General features: G+C 46.4%; 1 protein-coding gene across 1 annotated transcript in view; it reads left to right on the top strand.

Annotated features, from left to right (window-relative positions):
• Positions 1-221: 221 nt before the first annotated feature.
• LOC124596629 (UDP-glucosyltransferase 2-like) overlaps positions 222-21,239 on the top strand; it is a 96,286-nt gene continuing 75,268 nt past the window's right edge. The window contains exons 1-3 of the mRNA XM_047135858.1: positions 222-228; positions 806-984; positions 8,640-8,818. Of these exons, the coding sequence (XP_046991814.1) occupies positions 222-228; positions 806-984; positions 8,640-8,818 (365 nt within the window). The remainder of the gene's footprint in view (positions 229-805; positions 985-8,639; positions 8,819-21,239) is intronic.

The raw sequence follows: 21,239 nt of genomic DNA, 5'->3' as shown, positions 1-21,239 counted from the left end.
CCATGAGCAGCAGAATACACACTTTATCAGTTGCGTTATCCACGGTACGCTTACTCTACAAGATAAGAACACCTGCACACAAAAGCAGATACCTCAGTTGCAAGACAGAATCCCGGTCTGTGCTAGACATGCAGTTCTGAGATTACGACACGGGGCTGTAAAGCAAAACCAGGGCAGCTCTGCGAAATCTGAGCGCTTCTTACAGGCGCCGTCCAGCCAAAATGAACAGTAAGAATCTTATATAAAATTTAAATTCACTTTTATCAGTGAATGGCGAAAGATCTCAGTAATAGCAGAATTTTAATATTTTTTTTTAATTTTAATTTTTTAAATATTGTAGTACTTACTGGTTTTCTGAAAGTATTGAAATGAGTGAGACGTAATGGCTAAGCCGATTTTTTTGACATTAGTAGCTTGTTTGCGGTTGAGCGACAACTGCAACTGGCAGTACAGATATTCATTTGATGCCTAGTTATTTGAACACTTTCAAGCGTAGGCCTTGGTATGAAAGAAATCCAACATTTATTTAGTCATTGTGTACATGTCTGACTGCACTTCCCATTTGTGAGTAACTATGCCTATAAATTCAAATGTTTGTCAAGAGGATAGAAAGATGAGACCACCAGGCAAAGCAGATAGTTAATACAAATTTAAGCATTGTCAGACGTCGGTACTTGTAATGATCATGAGCTGCCCTGGAATCACATCTGTAGTCTCAAATTAGCCATTTTTATTTTTGTACGTTGCTTTCTATCCAGGAGTTTGGACTGCAATCTAAATCTGTATTTTTAAATCGTTGTTCCAGGGTGGTTGCTCAACGTAGTTCTACTGATGGTGGTGCTGGTGCGCGATGCGTCCGCCTCCAAGATATTGATCGTAGCACCAACAGCATCCATCAGCCACCAAAAGCCATTTCAAATTTTAACGAAGGCTTTGCTTCAACGCGGCCACGAGGTTACGTTTTTCACAACCGATCCCCTCACGGTGAGTTGTCTTTCAAAATTCTTCTGCATAATCGTTATCTGCAAATGTATACATTTTAGGATAGGTTTCATCGTGACCGTTACGAATATCAATTGAAATAACAAATTACTCTAATCAGCCATATCCATTGTTTTTCCACTAAACTTTTCGGAGGCTTATACTTCCATCTCTAAATATATAAAGCGAAATAATGTCATGAACGGTTTCTGTCTACGACTCTTGAACCTGTGGCGCTGTTTTTCAGTGGTCACTAGCAGTTTTTAAAGGAGTGTTTCCATAATCCACTTTCCGTAAACTCCACTAAACACATATGGCGTATTCTTCTAGAAAATAATCTTGCTACATTGATCACCTTGGTTCGCAGAAACATAATGCAGTTCCCTACTGGTCAGCGAGCCAATGTATCTAAACACTATCTTCTAGTACCCCAAGGGGTCTTACATGAAATAAGAATGAAAAATGGGCTTTAATTAATAAAACTCTAATGAAAATGGGAAATTAATGCTGTTGTTCGGTTTATCATGTCTTTTATCATGCTGTTACTCATCGGAAAGCATTACTGAACACGTTGCCGAAAGTTTTACAGCCACTGAAGACACATTCTTCCTCTATGAAGCTAGATCCTTATTTCTCGATAATTTAGCCCTCGTAGTCAATCTATCTGAGCCAGAACGCGGGACGAAACTCTTCTAAGATGGGCTGTAACAGCCCACGGCCAATGAGCTTTGTTGCTGCCTAATGTAAGTAAGTACCTCACCAATTTGAGCAACCACAGGCTTCCATTAACTGGCGTATTGTTTCAAAAGTCCAGACAAACTTTAACATTCAATATCTTTACGTTAAGAGAATATAATGAAAAAAAATTTTCCCGTATAAATACTGTCTGTTTCATACAATCTCTGCCATAGAGCGGACGTGATGCACTAATAGATTACACAACATTAGGTACAAGCTGATACAAAATTACACAACCAGCAGTTGACCGGCGTTGCCTGGTGAAACGTTGTTGTGATGCATCGAGTAAGGAGGAGAAATGCCTACCATCACGTATCCGACTTTGATAAAGGTCGGATTGTAGCCTATCGCGATTGCGGTTTATCGTAGCGCGACATTGCTGCTCGCGTTGGTCGAGATCCAATGACTGCTGGCAGAATATGGAATTGGTGGGTTCGGGAGGGTAATACGGAACGCCGTGCTGGATCCAAACGGCCTCGTATCACTAGCAGTCGAGATGACAGGCATCTTATCCGCATGGCTGTAGCGGATCGTGCAGCCACATCTCGTTCCCCGAGTCAACAGATGGGAACGTTTGCAAGACAACAATCATATGCACGAACAGTTCGACGACGTTTGCAGCAGCATGAACTATCAGCTCGTACACCATGGCTGCGGTTACCCTTGACGCTGCATCACAGACAGGTGCGCCTGCGATGGTGTACTCAACGAAGAACCTGGGTGCACGAATGGCAAAACGTCATTTTTTCCGGATGAATCCAGGTTCTGTTTACAGCATCATGATGGTCGCATCCTTGTTTGGCGACATCGCGGTGAACGCACATTGGAAGCGTGTATTAGTCATCGCAATACTGGCGTATCACCCGGCGTGATGGTATGGGGTGCCATTGGTTACACGTCTCGGTCACCTCTTGTTCGCATTGACGGCACTTTGAACAGTGGACGTTGCTTTTCAGATCTGTTACGACCCACGGATCCCTGCGAAATCCTGTATTTCAGCAGGATAATGCACGACCGCATATTGCAGGTCCTGTACGAGCCTTTCTGGATTCAGAAAATGTTCGACTGCTGATCTGGCCAGGACATTCTCCAGATCTTTCACCAATTGATAAGTCTGGTCAATGGTGGCCGAGCAACTGGCTCGTCACAATACGCCAGTCACTACTCTTGATGAACTGTGGTATCGTGTTGAAGCTGCATGGACAGCTGTACCTGCACCCGCCATCCAAGCTCTGTTTGACTCAATGCCCAGGCGTATCAAGACCTTTATTACGGCCAGATGTGGTTGTTGTGGGTACTGGTTTCTCAGGATCTGTGCATCCAAATTGCGTGAAAATGCAATCACAGGCAGTTCTGATATAATATATTTGTCCAATGAATACCCGTTTATCATCTGCATTTCTCATTGGTGTATGTCGCCGTTTATTCCCTGGGGTGGTGCAGAATTATCCTACTAAATTTACTCGCTAATAACAGTATTTTGTTATTTCGATAAACATCCCGAATGATTGTCACATAACCGGTAACATAAAGGTAGAAAATTCTTGTTTTTGAGTCCAGAAAGCTCTATGCAACAGAAACTGCAGATCACTTTGCCATTTTCATTGCGGCATATTCATGTCTGGGGTAATAATAGAGGGCTGTTTGACTGGGTTGTCTGCTAGCGTAGTGAAAGGTGTTTGCTACTGCAAAGGAGGTCTGGTTTGTTTTCGGTTCTCATCTCGATGGAAGCATAGACTATCAGTGATGCAATTTTAAGAAATTCTCGCGCCCCCAATACTTTTTATTGCACCTTTATTCTGTACCGGCGCTTGTCGGTGTCAATATAAAACTCTTGCAGAATTTCATACTTATTACTGCCTACTTTTTCCGCTTCTGTCAATAAGTGAATTGACTTAAATGTGGCACTGAAAGATTTTTAACTGAATTTCGTTACGAATCTTCACGAATTGCTAAATTTGCAAACTTTCATGGTAGGTCAGGAACAGTAATCCAGTATCACTGGTCTGGACGTTGACACCGACCGTTTCGCGGCCGAATGCGCATAATATGTTGCTAATTCGTAACAATCTGGGGTACTTTGTCTCACTAAAACAGTTATCTTATCTCGATAAGCTAAAATTCATTTTCGTTAGTACAGTTCATACTAATTAGCGTTTCTTCTTTCATTTATATCCTATATTTACGTGTTGTGTTTAACACATTAACCTGTATTAATAAAGCGTTACACATGTGTAGTGTGCGTACTGTAAGACCTTCGGTACACACACCATCAGATTATTTGACTTGTCGCTCTAACGAAGTAGGCAACGGTCAGCAATATGTCTCGTGGTCTTATCGTGGCTTGTTTATCTTCTGCCGTTAGGTCAGAAGATAGAAATGCCACTTGCACGCTCAGAGTAGCAGATTGACGGTGACCAACTTTAAACAGAACTTGATTAATTTTCACACACATTTATTAAAATAATAAAACACATAGATATTACGTAACTTGATTCTGGATGATGTTTACAGTTGACAATCAGAAGTTCCCTTGGTCTTGGTACGTTAATCTTATTCTCACATATCTCTGATACTTGACAAAGTGTCTATACATTTCTCCTAATGGCTATGTACAGGAATATGATAATCTTATTAGGTGCAGACTGAAACTTGACTACAGACTAATGCAGACTAATGGAGACTGACTAATTGGAGGTCTCTACACTCGTTACAATACCTCGCGCGTTCAGGTATCACTGCGCGAGGTTGATCTGCGAGGAGAAAAGGTTCTACGTTAGCAGCAATCTCATTGGCTGCGTTACATATTAATACGCGGATCGGCGGAAGCAGAATTTGGTCCGTCTCTAAAGCAGCGCCATCTCGTAGTGCAGAGACGAACGAGCGCTGCGCCTGCGCTGTTGTGCGTAGCGGGGCGCGCTCTAGTGGGAAAGTTGTGTACGTGCTGACTACGCAGAACTATGTACACAACAACATGATTGAAAACAGTCTGACAAAGTTCGGATAGATTTTCAATTTCAGGCCTGTGCGTAGTATGTTGGCAGCACTTCGTCGCCTTGCCCGTTATGCTGTGTAGCAGACTTTAAAGCTGCGTGGATCAGTATAACGAAAAGGCGACGGGTCGCGCTCGTTTTGTCCACGACTGTACATGACTGCTGGCAGTTGTGGTCACTGGAATGTACGGTCGCAAGAAGACCGGTCTCTGGACTGCCACGTGGCACTCCTGAGAGGGAAGACCATCATTGTGTTCAGCGTATGGCTCTGACGCATCGTACTGCATCTGCAGAAGCAATTTGAGCATCACTTGGCACCGCTGTTACGAATAGATTGCTCCGAGGACATCTCCAAGCCAGACGCCCTGTTGCTTGCGTTCCACTGGCCGCAAACCACTGACGTTTATGTCTTTAGTGGTGTCATGCGAGAGCTCATTGGATGGCACTGTGGCAGGCTGATGTGTTTTGATGAAAGCTGGTCGTGCCTCTCGAACTGGTCAAAGATAAGGAAGGGAACTGAGCACTTCGTTTTGAAACAAACCACATTCGTATTTGTCTTAAGCGGGGGAACTCAATGTCGATGAGCAGACGGGGAGCTGAAGGGCCGTTCTCTTGAATACCAGTCTACATCTACATCTACATGATTACTCTGCAATTCACATTTAAGTGCTGGACAGGGGGTTCATCGAACCACAATCATACTATCTCTCTACCATTCCACTCCCGAACAGCGTGCGGAAAAAACCAACACCTAAACCTTTCTATTCGAGCTCTGATTTCTCTCATTTTATTTTGATGATCGTTCCTACCTATGTAGGTTGGGCTCAACAAAATATTTTCGTATTCGGAAGAGAAATTGGTGACTGAAATTTCGTAAATAGATCTCGCCGCGACGAAAAACGTCTTTGCTTTAATGACTTCCATCCCAACTCGCGCATCATATCTGCCACACTCTCTCCCCTATACAAAACGAGCTGCCCTTTTTTGCACCATTTCAATGTCCTCCGTCAATCCCACCTGGTAAGGATCCCACACCGCGCAACAATATTCTGACAGAGGACGAATGAGTGTAGTGTAAGCTGTCTCTTTAGTGGACTTGTTGTATCTTCTAAGTGTCCTGCCAATGAAATGCAACCTTTGGCTCGCCTTCCCCACAATATTACCTATGTGGTCTTTCCAACTGAAGCTGCTCGTAATTTTTACACCCAGGTACTTAGTTGAATTGACAGCCTTGAGAATTGTACTATTTATCGAGTAATCGAATTCCAACGTATTTCTTTTGGAACTCATGTGGATCACCTCACACTTTTCGTTATTTAGCGTCAACTGCAACCTGCCACACCATACAGCAATATTTTCTAAATCGCTTTGCAACTGATACTGGTCTTCGGATGACCTTACTAGACGGTAAATTACAGCATCATCTGCGAACAGCCTAAGAGAACTGCTCAGATTGTCGCCCAGGTCATTTATATACACTCCTGGAAATTGTAATAAGTACACCGTGAATTCATTGTCCCAGGAAGGGGAAACTTTATTGACACATTCCTGGTGTCAGATACATCACATGATCACACTGACAGAACCACAGGCACATAGACACAGGCAACAGAGCATGCACAATGTCGGCACTAGTACAGTGTATATCCACCTTTCGCAGCAATGCAGGCTGCTATTCTCCCATGGAGACGATCGTAGAGATGCTGGATGTAGTCTTGTGAAACTGCTTGCCATGCCATTTCCACCTGGCGCCTCAGTTGGACCAGCGTTCGTGCTGGACGTGCAGACCGCGTGAGACGACGCTTCATCCAGTCCCAAACATGCTCAATGGGGGACAGATCCGGAGATCTTGCTGGCCAGGGTAGTTGACTTACACCTTCTAGAGCACGTTGGGTGGCACGGGATACATGCGGACGTGCATTGTCCTGTTGGAACAGCAAGTTCCCTTGCCGGTCTAGGAACGGTAGAACGATGGGTTCGATGACGGTTTGGATGTACCGTGCACTATTCAGTGTCCCCTCGACGATCACCAGTGGTGTACGGCCAGTGTAGGAGATCGCTCCCCACACCATGATGCCGGGTGTTGGCCCTGTGTGCCTCGGTCGTATGCAGTCCTGATTGTGGCGCTCACCTGCACGGCGCCAAACACGCATACGACCATCATTGGCACCAAGGCAGAAGCGACTCTCATCGCTGAAGACGACACGTCCCCTTTCGTCCCTCCATTCACGCCTGTCGCGACACCACTGGAGGCGGGCTGCACGATGTTGGGGCGTGAGCGGAAGACGGCCTAACGGTGTGCGGGACCGTAGCCCAGCTTCATGGAGACGGTTGCGAATGGTCCTCGCCGATACCCCAGAAGCAACAGTGTCCCTAATTTGCTGGGAAGTGGCGGTGCGGTCCCCTACGGCACTGCGTAGGATCCTACGGTCTTGGCGTGCATCCGTGCGTCGCTGCGGTCCGTTCCCAGGTCGACGGGCACGTGCACCTTCCGCCGACCACTGGCGACAACATCGATGTACTGAGGAGACCTCACGCCCCACGTGTTGAGCAATTCGGCGGTACGTCCACCCGGCCTCCCGCATGCCCACTATACGCCCTCGCTCAAAGTCCGTCAACTGCACATGCGGTTCACGTCCACGCTGTCGCGGCATGCTACCAGTGTTAAAGACTGCGATGGAGCTCCGTATGCCACGGCAAACTGGCTGACACTGACGGCGGCGGTGCACAAATGCTGCGCAGCTAGCGCCATTCGACGGCCAACACCGCGGTTCCTGGTGTGTCCGCTGTGCCGTGCGTGTGATCATTGCTTGTACAGCCCTCTCGCAGTGTCCGGAGCAAGTATGGTGGGTCTGACACACCGGTGTCAATGTGTTCTTTTTTCCATTTCCAGGAGTGTAGATCAGGAACAGCAGAGGTCCCAGGACGCTTCCTTGGGGAACACCTGATATCACTTCAGTTTTACTCGATGATTTGCCGTCTATTACTACGAACTGCGACCTTCCTGAGAGGAAATCACAAATCCAGTCGCACAACTGAGACGATACCCCATAGGCATGCAGCTTGATTAGAAGTTGTTTGTGAGGAACGGTGTCGACAACTTTCCGGAAATCTAGAAATACGGAATCAGCTTGAGATCCCCTGTCGATAGCGGCCATTACTTAGTGCGAATAAAGAGCTAGCTGCGTTGCACAAGTACGATGTTTTCTGAAACCATACTGATTACGCATCAATAGATCGTACCCTTCGAGGTGATTCATAATGTTTGAATACAGGATATGCTCCAAACCCTACTGCAAACCGACGTCAATGATATAGGTCTGTATTTAAATGCATTACTTCTACTACCCTTCTTAAACACTGGTGCGACCTGCGAAATTTTCCAATCTGTAGGTACAGATCTATCGGTGAGCGAGCGGTTGTACATGATTGCTAAGTAAGGAGCTATTGTATCAGAGTAATCTGAAAAGAACCTAGTCGGTATACAATCTGGACCTGAAGACTTGTCCGTATCAAGCGATTTGAGTTGCTTCGCAACCCCTAAGGTATCTACTTCTAAGAAACTCATACTAGCAGCTGTTCGTGTTTCAAATTATGGAATATTCCACTCGTCTTCCCTGGTGAAGGTATTTCGGAAAACTGCGTTCAATAACTCCGCTTTAGCGGCACAGTCGTCGGTAACAGTACCATCGGAACTGTGCAGGGAAGGTATTGACTGCGTCTTGCCGCTTGTGTACTTTACATACGACCAGAATTTCTTCGGATTTTCCGATGTCTTAATCACTCCGCCATTTCGTCCGTGCTTCTGCACATTTGACAGGACCGTCTATTGAACCTTAGCGTTAGAGGGCAAAGATACACTGATTTACTATGTAATATGCACATAGTTATGATCTACTCTAATATTTATGCTTTCTTTTTCTTCAGATATCCCACGAGAATCTTACACAGATCGATATATCTGTGACATACAAACTGATAAGGCAAATGGATTTTGTAGCTATGACTGATATGTCACCTGTATTGTCTGTTGCGATTTCAACAGACATGGGGGTTAACGTGGTTAGGGCTCAGCTGAGTGAGCCGGCGGTACAGGATTTCATTAGGTGAGTACGTTTCTAATTTACTCATGTCATTTATTTCGTGGAATGATGTACCAGATATTGGCTTTGCCAGGGATATTCGGCCGACGTTTGTTTAACGATTTTCCTGACGATTCGCCAGCGCGTATGGCTGTCATTCTGACAGGTCCCTCCGCAAATACCGGTGGCGGACAATGCCAGTCATTCGTGCAAATGGTGAACTCCAGGAAAATCGTTTAGTAGACATCGGCCGAATATCCCGAGACACATGCTGATGGGCAGTTCGTCAGAAAGTGGCTACAGAAGTCTCAACGGTTTTGTATCTCGTGGAACGGCCAGTTAGCGAGCATATGCTTTCTTAATACTATAAAGATATTCCCTGTAGTTGATCCTATCGTCACGCTGTAATAATGAACAGCGTTTAGTCCGTTGTTGTAAGTGACTTTCATCAAGTAAGTGAATTCACTAGACACCGACACAACTTACAACAGCGTCAGGTAATAATTCTTCAGATCATGCTCTATAGAAGAGCCATCAATATTTCGTTAGTTGTTACAAGTTGACCCTTTCACACCATATTTGCTAAGATAGTCAAAGATTTCTCGGCTGCCCTACCAAAATCCGTGTTTCCTCTCATCTTGTCATAGTTCAGACGACGCTCTTCAACTTCACTTACGAGAAATTGGCAAATATTGGCGTTGAGCTCTTCTGATTCTTTTTTTTTAAACTGTGTTTCTGTACATGCTGTCTTCTTTTTTTGCCTCTTCTTTCTCGCAACGGCACATACACAAGTTATAAAGATTAATTGCCTTTTTTAACAACAGTAATAAAAACCTTTTCAACACCAGACGCGTTTTGCTTTATTTTAAAGCATATTCAGTGGTTAGATTTTTTTTTTTGCTGTTTATTTTATTCTTCTTCATATTCTCCGTGTACGCCCGCATCTCGTGGCCGTGCGGTAGCGTTCTCGCTTCCCACGCCCGGGTTCCCGGGTTCGATTCCCGGCGGGATCAGGGATTTTCTCTGCCTCGTGATGGCTGGGTGTTGTTGATGTCCTTAGGTCAGTTAGGTTTAAGTAGTTCTAAGTTCTAGGGTCGAGGATTTGCATTTACACACAGCAGTTTCACTGCACTTAACATATTTACACTTCTGTGCACTGTCCTCTCATTTTGCTTGTTTTGCTTTGCTATTGCTGGATGATTACACCCGCTTGTTTCTCTCTTTCATGAGGCTCAAGTAATTTCTAGTCATCGACCTACATTAAAATTGTAGGATAGTAAAACAAACAATGAGCATCGCCCTCTCTGCTGCCCCTCATAGGCATCACTAATGTGGTATCAAATATTTGTTTAAATCGTTGGCTCCATTGAAGGCAGTCTCAGCACATACCACACTTGCTCTTACCTCCTATGACAATCCGTAACTTTATCATGTCCAATTTCCTATTTTCCCTTCATCACTTCCGTGAACTCTTTCACCGCGTCGTAGTGAAGAGTTGTCGGTCCGTGCACACTATAAATTTTTATTTACGTCGCTGTTAGTATTCGTAAGCCGGTCGTTGAAACTTCGACCTGCCGCAGCCTCGATTCGGGTCACGCTGACTTCAGTTTTGTGGACGCTAGTGCCCCTACTCCTCGAAAATGGCTGTACGCACTTCCCGTTGGCTCGAGTGATTTCGGATTATCAAGCTACATTAAAATTCACATACCTCATGATTCTTCACTTAATTGACGATGACGTTTTCAAAAAGGCGACACAGATAAAACTGATCGCTATCTGACCTCAGGGGCAGTTCATGTTCGTAGTCTCGATCAGATACGAATTTACAGACAATTTTGCTTCCATCTAGAGGCACTATTGTACTTTCTAGTGTACTTCCTTGTTCCAGTCCTCTCGCTTGCAGTTGGGAAATTATTTTACCTCTGCATTCTACACTACTGGCCATTAAAATTGCTACACCACGAAGATGACGTGCTATAGACGCGAAATTTAACCGACAAGCAGAAGATGCTGTGATATGCAAATGATTAGCTTTTCAGAGCAATCACACAAGGTTGGCGCCGGTGGCGACACCTACAACGTGCTGAAATGAGGAAAGTTTCCAACCGATTTCTCATACACAAACAGCAGTTGACCGGCGTTGCCTGGTGAAACGTTGTTGTGATGCCTCGTGAAAGGAGGAGAAAAGCCTACCATCACGTTTCCGATTTTTACAAAGGTAGGATTGTAGCCTATCGCGATTGTGGTTTATCGTACCGCGACATTACTGCTCGCGTTGGTCGAGATCCAGTGACTGTTAGCAGAATATGGAATCGGTGGGTTCAGGAGGGTAATACGGAACGCCGTGCTGGATCCCAACGGCCTCGTATCACTAGCAGTCGAGATGATAGACATCTTATCCGTATCGCTCTAACGGATCGTGCAGCCACGTCTCGATCCCTGAGTCAACAGATGAGGACGTTTGCAAGACAACAACCATATTCACGAACAGTTCGACGACGTTTGCAGCAGCATGGACTATCAGCTCGGAGACCATGGCTGCGGTTACCCTTGGCGCTGCATCACAGACAGGAGCGCCTGCCTTGGTGTACTCAACGACGAACCTGGGTGCACGAATGACAAAACGTCATTTTTTTCGGATGAATCCAGTTTATGTTTACAGTATCATGATGGTCGCATCCGTGTTTGGCGATATCGCGGTGAACACATGTTGGAAGCGTCTATTCGTCATCGCCATACTGATCACCCGGCGTGATGGTATGGGGTGCCATTGGTTACACGTCTCGGTCGCCTCTTGTTCCCATTGACGGCACTTTGAACAGAGGATGTTACAGTTCAGATGTGTTACGACCCGTAGCTCTAGCCTTCATTCGATCCCTGTGAAACCCTACATTTCAACAGGATAATGCGCGAATGCATGTTGCAGGTCCTGTACGGGCCTTTCTCGATACAGAAAATGTTCGACTGCTACCCTGGCCAGCACATTCTCCAGACCTCTCACCAATTGAAAACGTCTGGTGAATGGTGGCCAAGCAACTGGCTCGTCACAATACGCCAGTCACTACTCTCGATGAATTGTGGTATCGTGTTGAAGCTGCATGGGCAGCTGTGCCTGTACACGCTCTGTTTAACTTAATGGCCAACGTATCAAGGCTGTTATTAGGGCCAGAGGTGATTGTTCTGGGTACTGATTTCTCAGGATCTATGCACCCAAAATTGCGTGAAAATGTAATCACATGTCAGTTCCAGTATAATATATTTGTCCAATGAATAACCGGTTATCATTGCATTTCTTCTTGGTGTAGCAATTTTAATGTCTAGTAGTGTACATTGCGTTGGAGTCCAAGTTCTCACACCTGCCAGCTCACTGAAAAGTTACTTCCTTGCTTCCGTTCCAATCGATTCCTGTTCGGCAAACAGTCGTGGAACCTTGGATGTATCGGTGGTGTGAAATTCGTATCACGATGGTTTGAGGTATTGCTGTGAAGGTCATGCCACTGTGTAAGCATTCTCGGCACTCTTTGGATGCCTCTCTCACACTCCTCATCTCTACACTCCTGGAAATGGAAAAAAGAACACATTGACACCGGTGTGTCAGACCCACCATACTTGCTCCGGACACTGCGAGAGGGCTGTACAAGCAATGATCACACGCACGGCACAGCGGACACACCAGGAACCGCGGTGTTGGCCGTCGAATGGCGCTAGCTGCGCAGTATTTGTGCACCGCCGCCGTCAGTGTCAGCCAGTTTGCCGTGGCATACGGAGCTCCATCGCAGTCTTTAACACTGGTAGCATGCCGCGACAGCGTGGACGTGAACCGTATGTGCAGTTGACGGACTTTGAGCGAGGGCGTATAGTGGGCATGCGGGAGGCCGGGTGGACGTACCGCCGAATTGCTCAACACGTTGGGCGTGAGGTCTCCACAGTACATCGATGTTGTCGCCAGTGGTCGGCGGAAGGTGCACGTGCCCGTCGACCTGGGACCGGACCGCAGCGACGCACGGATGCAAGCCAAGACCGTAGGATCCTACGCAGTGCCGTAGGGGACCGCACCGCCACTTCCCAGCAAATTAGGGACACTGTTGCTCCTGGGGTATCGGCGAGGACCATTCGCAACCGTCTCCATGAAGCTGGCCTACGGTCCCGCACACCGTTAGGCCGTCTTCCGCTCACGCCCCAACATCGTGCAGCCCGCCTCCAGTGGTGTCGCGACAGGCGTGAATGGAGGGACGAATGGAGACGTGTCGTCTTCAGCGATGAGAGTCGCTTCTGCCTTGGTGCCAATGATGGTCGTATGCGTGTTTGGCGCCGTGCAGGTGAGCGCCACAATCAGGACTGCATACGACCGAGGCACACAGGGCCAACACCCGGCATCATGGTGTGGGGAGCGATCTCCTACACTGGCCGTACACCACTGGTGATCGTCGAGGGGACACTGAATAGTGCACGGTACATCCAAACCGTCATCGAACCCATCGTTCTACCATTCCTAGACCGGCAAGGGAACTTGCTGTTCCAACAGGACAATGCACTTCCGCATGTATGCCGTGCCACCCAACGTGCTCTAGAAGGTGTAAGTCAACTACCCTGGCCAGCAAGATCTCCGGATCTGTCCCCCATTGAGCATGTTTGGGACTGGATGAAGCGTCGTCTCACGCGGTCTGCACGTCCAGCACGAACGCTGGTCCAACTGAGGCGCCAGGTGGAAACGGCATGGCAAGCCGTTCCACAGGACTACATCCAGCATCTCTACGATCGTCTCCATGGGAGAATAGCAGCCTGCATTGCTGCGAAAGGTGGATATACACTGTACTAGTGCCGACATTGTGCATGCTCTGTTGCCTGTGTCTATGTGCCTGTGGTTCTGTCAGTGTGATCATGTGATGTCTCTGACCCCAGGAATGTGTCAATAAAGTTTCCCCTTCCTGGGACAATTAATTGACGGTGTTCTTATTTCAAGTTCCAGGAGTGTATTAATCTCCCCACTCCTACCAAAGTCTCTAGAGTACCCCAGCCACTGCTTTTCTGCTCGACTGCAGACAGACCTGATTCCCTCACTGAACGCGCCTCCCTCTCCCTCCAACACCCCCCCCCCCCCTACCCCCCCTACCCCCCCCTTTCCCCCAATGCCGCCAAGGCCAACGTCGACTGACTGGCTGAGCATTGTTATAGTCATAGTCTGAATACTTTCTGCCAGTTTTCCACACAACATTGAGACCTAAGATCTAATCATCTATGGACGTTTACGCATTGAGGTACAGTTTATTTTAATGGGTTATGTGGGATATGCACACTGTCATCACAGTGGCTGCTTCTCTGTTGCCTGTGGCATGCGGTCTGCACGTGGTTCTGACCATTCAAAAGACGCATGGCAACTGCACCATACAGTCGCTGTTGTACATTCTGCTGTGCGTAATAATATCTATGTAGCCATTCTACTTATTTAGGTAACCACACATAATTGTCAAAATAACCTAATGGCGCTGCAACCAAATCTTCCCAGTACAAAAGCGTAACATGTGTTCTATACTCGTGGCAACAGTTCTACAGGGTGAAAAGTATTTAAACCGACAAACTCTAGGAGATTGTAGGGGACATCAAAACAAATATTTTTCCTTAATATATATTTTTTTTTCCTTTGAGGATTATTCAAACCGGTGGAGGCCGTATTACGCTCTTCGGTTGTTAGAGGCCGTATTACAATCTTCTATTGTTAGAGGACGTGTTACGCTCTTCAGTTGTAGGCAACTGCTGTCCACCAGTGTTGCAGTGCATTGTCTCTGTTTACTAATGGAGCGATACACCTGGAGTGAGTACACTCATATGGTTGGTGCGTACTGCGTAGCGCACCACAACGGACGAGCTGCACAGCAGGTTTATCAACAGCAATATCCTAATCGCCGTATCCCGCATCATTCGAACCTTTGCTGCTGTGCACCAACGTGTGCGTGAGACCGGGTCACTTAGCAGATTGTCGCACGGTAAGAACGCTGCAATTTGAGGAACCTGTCTTGCAGCATGTGGAGCGGGATCCTTCAATCAGCACTCGTGCAATTGCACGTAACATGGAGACGAATCAGACGAATGTAAGAACAGGCCTTCGAGAGTAATTGTTACGTCCATTTCACTTACAGCGTGTCCACAACTTGGAACCAGTTGATTATCCACCCAGAGCACAGTTTTCGCAGTGGTACCTGGAACAGTGTGAAATGCATCCTACATTTCCATCCTGTGTGTTGTTTACCGATGAAGCAACGTTCAGGCGTGACGGAGTCTTCAACATGCACAAATCGCATATTTGGAGTGAGGATAACCTACATGCCATAGTTACTAGCGCTCTTCAAGTGCGGTTCTTCTTTATTGTGTGGGTCGGTGTTGTTGGGGACTGCTTAATTGGTCCGTATCTGCTACCTAGGCCATTAAAGGGGAGGAACTATTACAATTTTCTCGCCAGAGCATTGCCAGAATTGCTGGAAGACGTCCCGCTCCCTACAAGACAACGCACGTGGTTCCAACATGACGGGGCGGCGGCATATTTCAGTCGCCGTGTGCGTCAATTCCTGGACCGACGTTTCCCAGAAACGTGGATTGGCAGAGGTGGTCCTGTACCATGGCCTGCTCGATCCCCAGATATGTCCCCTCTGGGCTTTTTTTGTGTGGGGAGAGATGCGCAACCTTGTTTACACAAATTCTGTTGGATCAGAAGAGGAACTGGTTGCCCGGATAGTAGCTGCAGCAGGAACAATTCAGGATACCCCTGGGGTTGTTCCCCATGTCAGGCAGAACATGATCCGACGGTGTAACCTTTGTTTACGTGTCAATGGAGGGATGTTTGAAAATCTACTTTAATTGAAATTGGGTCGTTTTAATGTGTTGTCTCTTGGTCATAAAAAATGGAAATTTTTTTTTTTTTGGTTTAATTAATTTGCCGCCTGAGAAATCTTCCTCTACCGGTTTAAATACTCCTCATACGAAAAAATGACATTAGGGAAAAATATTTGTTTTGATGTCCCCTACAACCTCCCAGAGTTTGTCGGTTTAAATACTTTTCACCCTGTATATACGTGCCTACACCAAGGTACGGTACACGCAGCATCCTTTCACTGTTCGGCTCTAGATATCCACTAGCAGTTCTCGGTGAATTTCTGCAGACCAATATTTATTTAAAATCTTTTCTTTGAACTCGTTTAAACCTTTACAATCTTTGTCTGCATCATTCACTACCTAATGGCGTCGCCTCTGAAAAGTCCGGCTACAAAAGAAATTTATTCTTGTGCAGACCAGGATACCAATTAAATGTCCATAAAAACCCGTGTGAATAAGTTCTGAATACGCATTTCAGTGAAGATCTAAATAATTAAATTTTCGCCAGTGAATAAATTCAGCTTGAGCTGAAGTAGCAGGAGGAATATTTCATACCCTTCTTGATAACCTTAAAATCTCCTGGCCGGTTTTGGCAATTTTCCTGTCAACTTCTGTGTTATGCACCAGCTGCGCTGACTGAAACGACTCACATGGTGGTTGCCCTGTAACCAGCATGCGAATCATCTCGGCAGCATGCTCCTTATAAGTAGTGCTCCGATCAAGTATTATGCTAGCACTGGCAGCTTAATTCTAGGACCACTGCATGCTCATGTTGTAAATACATTAGCTCTGCATACTATAAGTGCGATAGTTTCGTTAGCTTCCAACCTTTCCATGACATTTCCGTCAGATTCTTTAACTTGCGCAACACAATTTTTGTGCATCTAGCTAAGATCTAAAGCCACCCGATTTAGGCTGTGCTATGTGCCGTCGTCCAGCAGAACGTGCGTAAACGGTAATTAAAAGTAACACGAGAGCTACGTTGAAGGGGAAAGGTGTATGTGTGAGTGATATTTTTGTAAATCCCCCGTGAGTGAGTTAGTAGAGCATATGGCCGTTGCACGAAAGGTCCCGTATTCAAACCCTACTAATGACAATTTGTTTTAACTCTTTATGCGTGAAATTGTTGTATAGGAGAACACTTTCCTGACATATAAAAAGACTTTTCGTTGTTTGGAGCAATGTTCTTTCGACAGTCGCTTTCGTTTCGTTGGCTGAACGTAGCAAACCAATAGAGTACATTTGTGTAGATAGGTGTGGTGTGTTCTGTCGGACGTGTGCCACAGAACAGACACGACTCGTGATGAAGCAGCTAGTGCATTTGTTGTTTCACAGAATAAACGTAAACAATCGGAGCAGTAGAATAAAGAAACAATTGCATCACACGCGCGGAAGTATTAATAGTCCCATATAAGACTTTCACGCATTGTACAATTGTCATCATTGGGGTAGAAACCCAGGAGCCCTGGAACGGAACGCTCTACCAACTTCTCCACGGAATCTCTGCGCATTAGTTACCCACAATTATGCTTTTCCTGTCCTCCACAGTTCTCGTGTTACTTTTAATTAACGTTTACGCCAGTTCTGCTGGGCGACAATATATAGTACGAGCTAAATCGGACTTTTGGTTGATACTCTATCGGCATACAATGTTTGGTACCGACCTGAGTGACTTGACACCTGGATTTTGGGTGTCAGTATAGGGCAAACTGCTGCACGACACCACACTTTCCGTCCAACCTTAACTTCGCCCATTCTGTTGACACGTGATTATTAATTTTATTTATTTCGTTTCTAGCATTTGTAGACTTAGAGAAAGTTTTTGACAATGTTGACTGGAAACTCTCTTTCAAATTCTAAAAGTGGCAGGGGTAAAATACAGGGAGCGAAAGGCTATTTACAATTTGTACGGAAACCAGATGGCAGTTATAAGAGTCGAGGAGCACGAAAGGGAAGCAGTGGTTGGGAAGGGAGTGAGACAGTGTTGTAGCCTCTCCCCTATGTTATTCAATCTGTATATTGAACAAGCAATAAAGCAAACGAAAGAAAAATTCGGAATTAAGTCGGGTGATGCTGAGGGAATTAGACTACGAAATGAGACATTTAAAGTAGTAAAGGAGTTTTGCTATTTTGGGGAGCAAAAGAACTGATGATGGTCGAAGTAGAGAAGATATAAAATGTAGACTGGCAATGGCAAGGAAAGCGTTTCTGAAGAAGAGAAATTTGTTAACATCGAGTATAGATATAAGTGTCAAGAAGTCGTTTCTGAAAGTATTTGTATGGAGTGTAGCCATGTACGGAAGTGAAACATGGACGATAAATACACTCCTGGAAATTGAAATAAGAACACCGTGAATTCATTGTCCCACGAAGGGGAAACTTTATTGACACATTCCTGGGGTCAGATACATCACATGATCACACTGACAGAACCACAGGCACATAGACACAGGCAACAGAGCATGCACAATGTCGGCACTAGTACAGTGTATATCCACCTTTCGCAGCAATGCAGGCTGCTATTCTCCCATGGAGACGATCGTAGAGATGCTGGATGTGGTCCTGTGGAACGGCTTGCCATGCCATTTCCACCTGGCGCCTCAGTTGGACCAGCGTTCGTGCTGGACGTGCAGACCGCGTGAGACGACGCTTCATCCAGTCCCAAACATGCTCAATGGGGGACAGATCCGGAGATCTTGCTGGCCAGGGTAGTTGACTTACACCTTCTAGAGCACGTTGGGTGGCACGGGATACATGCGGACGTGCATTGTTCTGTTGGAACAGCAAGTTCCCTTGCCGGTCTAGGAATGGTAGAACGATGGGTTCGATGACGGTTTGGATGTACCGTGCACTATTCAGTGTCCCCTCGACGATCACCAGTGGTGTACGGCCAGTGTAGGAGATCGCTCCCCACACCATGATGCCGGGTGTTGGCCCTGTGTGCCTCGGTCGTATGCAGTCCTGATTGTGGCGCTCACCTGCACGGCGCCGAACACGCATACGACCATCATTGGCACCAAGGCAGAAGCGACTCTCATCGCTGAAGACGACACGTCTCCATTCGTCCCTCCATTCACGCCTGTCGCGACACCACTGGAGGCGGGCTGCACGATGTTGGGGCGTGAGCGGAAGACGGCCTAACGGTGCGCGGGACCGTAGCCCAGCTTCATGGAGACGGTTGCGAATGGTCCTCGCCGATACCCCAGGAGCAACAGTGTCCCTAATTTGCTGGGAAGTGGCGGTGCGGTCCCCTACGGCACTGCGTAGGATCCTACGGTCTTGGCGTGCATCCGCGCGTCGCTGCGGTTCGGTCCCAGGTCGATGGGCACGTGCACCTTCCGCCGACCACTGGCGACAACATCGATGTACTGTGGAGACCTCACGCCCCACGTGTTGAGCAATTCGGCGGTACGTCCACCCGGCCTCCCGCATGCCCACTATACGCCCTCGCTCAAAGTCCGTCAACTGCACATACGGTTCACGTCCACGCTGTCGCGGCATGCTACCAGTGTTAAAGACTGCGATGGAGCTCCGTATGCCACGGCAAACTGGCTGACACTGACGGCGGCGGTGCACAAATGCTGCGCAGCTAGCGCCATTCGACGGCCAACACCGCGGTTCCTGGTGTGTCCGCTGTCCCGTGCGTGTGATCATTGCGTGTACAACCCTCTCGCAGTGTCCGGAGCAAGTATGGTGGGTCTGACACACCGGTGTCAATGTGTTCATTTTTCCATTTCCAGGAGTGTAGTTTGGACAAGAAGAGAATGGAAGCTTTCGATATGTGGTGCTACAGAAGAATGCTGAAGATTAGATGGGTAGCTCACATAACTAATGAGGGGGTATTGAATAGAATTGGGGAGGAGTTTCTGGCACAACTTGACAAGAAGAAGGGACCGGTTGGTAGGGCATGTTTTGAGACATCAAGGGATAACAAATTTAGCATTGGAGGGCAGCGTGGAGGGTAAAAATCGTAGAGGGAGACCAATAGATGAATAGACTAAACAGATTCAGAAGGATGTAGGCTGCAGTACGTACTGGGAGATGAAGCAGCTTGCACAGGATAGAGTAGCATGGAGAGCTGCATCAAACCAGTCTCAGGACTGAAGACCACAACAACAACAACATTTCGTAAAATTGGTGGCATTACATGCTGGGGGGATGGTACAACAACCGGTTACGAGCTTCTTGAAACAGACGCTCTTCGTTGCAATTTGTTTTATCTATTTATTAGTAGTGATGCATTTCGCCCTTGTAGGGCACCATCGGATTAATACAGGAGTAAGATCGTGAGGCATAGGTATATTAAAAATGGAGGAGATAAGGGTAGTGTAAGGCAAAGTCCCAGGCTGAGTAACCGCCTCTACAACTAACAATAACTATCAGCTTCCGTAAGAAGTAATGTGGGGGAGCAAACAACCGTCCTCTAATGACAGTCTTGCCCTACTTTCATGTTAATATTTTACTGTTTACCTAATTAATTTTTTTCCGCCTATGTAATTTAGCTGTGCAACCGTTTTTCTTAAGTACATTGGTTAACCAACACCATCTACCCTCAATGTCTGTTACTCAGGCAGTATAATCATATCTTTACAGCTGTATCTTTGAGTGGCCGGCTGCGAGGTCTGACGTATCTTGTGTTTGCATTTCGTCCGCTATACGCAACGCTCCATCCTGTGTATGCTGGAATGCGGTTGGCTCTGTGTTATATAAGCTCTTTTAAATAGTTTTCTTGGATTGCCACTGTTCCTCTTTCCAGTAGATATTGTAGTTATAACATGGCATTTTATTTCCGGTTTCAGGTCCCTCATTCTTCTATACTCATAATGACGACAGGATGATGTTCCTTTACACTTTTTTTATCTTAAAGCCATATTCTGGCACTGAGGGCGTATATGGGCTCACACATAGAGACGGCCGGCCGGAGTGGCCGAGCGGTTCTAGGCGCTACAGTCTGGACCCGCGCCACCGCTACGGTCGTAGGTTCGAATCCTGCCTCGGTCATGGATATATCGATGTCCTTAGGTCACTTAGGTTTAAGTAGTTCTAAGTTCTAGGGGACTGATGACATCAGAAGTTAAGTCTCATAATGCTCAGAGCCATTTTTGATCATAGAGACAATTACACATCCTGGAACTTTGCCTGATACTACCCTCATTGCCCCCTTTTTGATCTACCTATGCCTGACAGTGTTACTTTACACTTGTACTCACCTAGAGTAACCGCAAGACGCCCCAAAAGAGTGAAACACGTCGTTACCAATAAATAGATAAAACGGTTTGCAACCAAGAATGTCTTATTTCAAGTCACTTATTCTACTTTCCACACTGGAATTTTCTTTACTTATTTCCGCTTACACATTGAAATTTACTTTAATTATTTTCATTTGCACGCTGGAATTTATTTTACTCGTCTCTACAGTAATATCCATACTGAGTTAGCGGACGTTTCAATTAGTGACAAGAGTAAAACATTTTGCTCATCTGACAGTACATATGGAGAGAACTGCTTCACCGAGCGAGGTGGCGCAGTGGTTAGACACTGGACTCCCATTCGGGAGGACGACGGTTCAATCCCGCGT

Source organism: Schistocerca americana, chromosome 2 (genome assembly GCF_021461395.2).
Source record: "Schistocerca americana isolate TAMUIC-IGC-003095 chromosome 2, iqSchAmer2.1, whole genome shotgun sequence".
Classification (NCBI taxonomy): Eukaryota; Metazoa; Arthropoda; class Insecta; order Orthoptera; family Acrididae; genus Schistocerca; species Schistocerca americana.
This window is presented reverse-complemented; position numbering and strand designations above follow the sequence as displayed.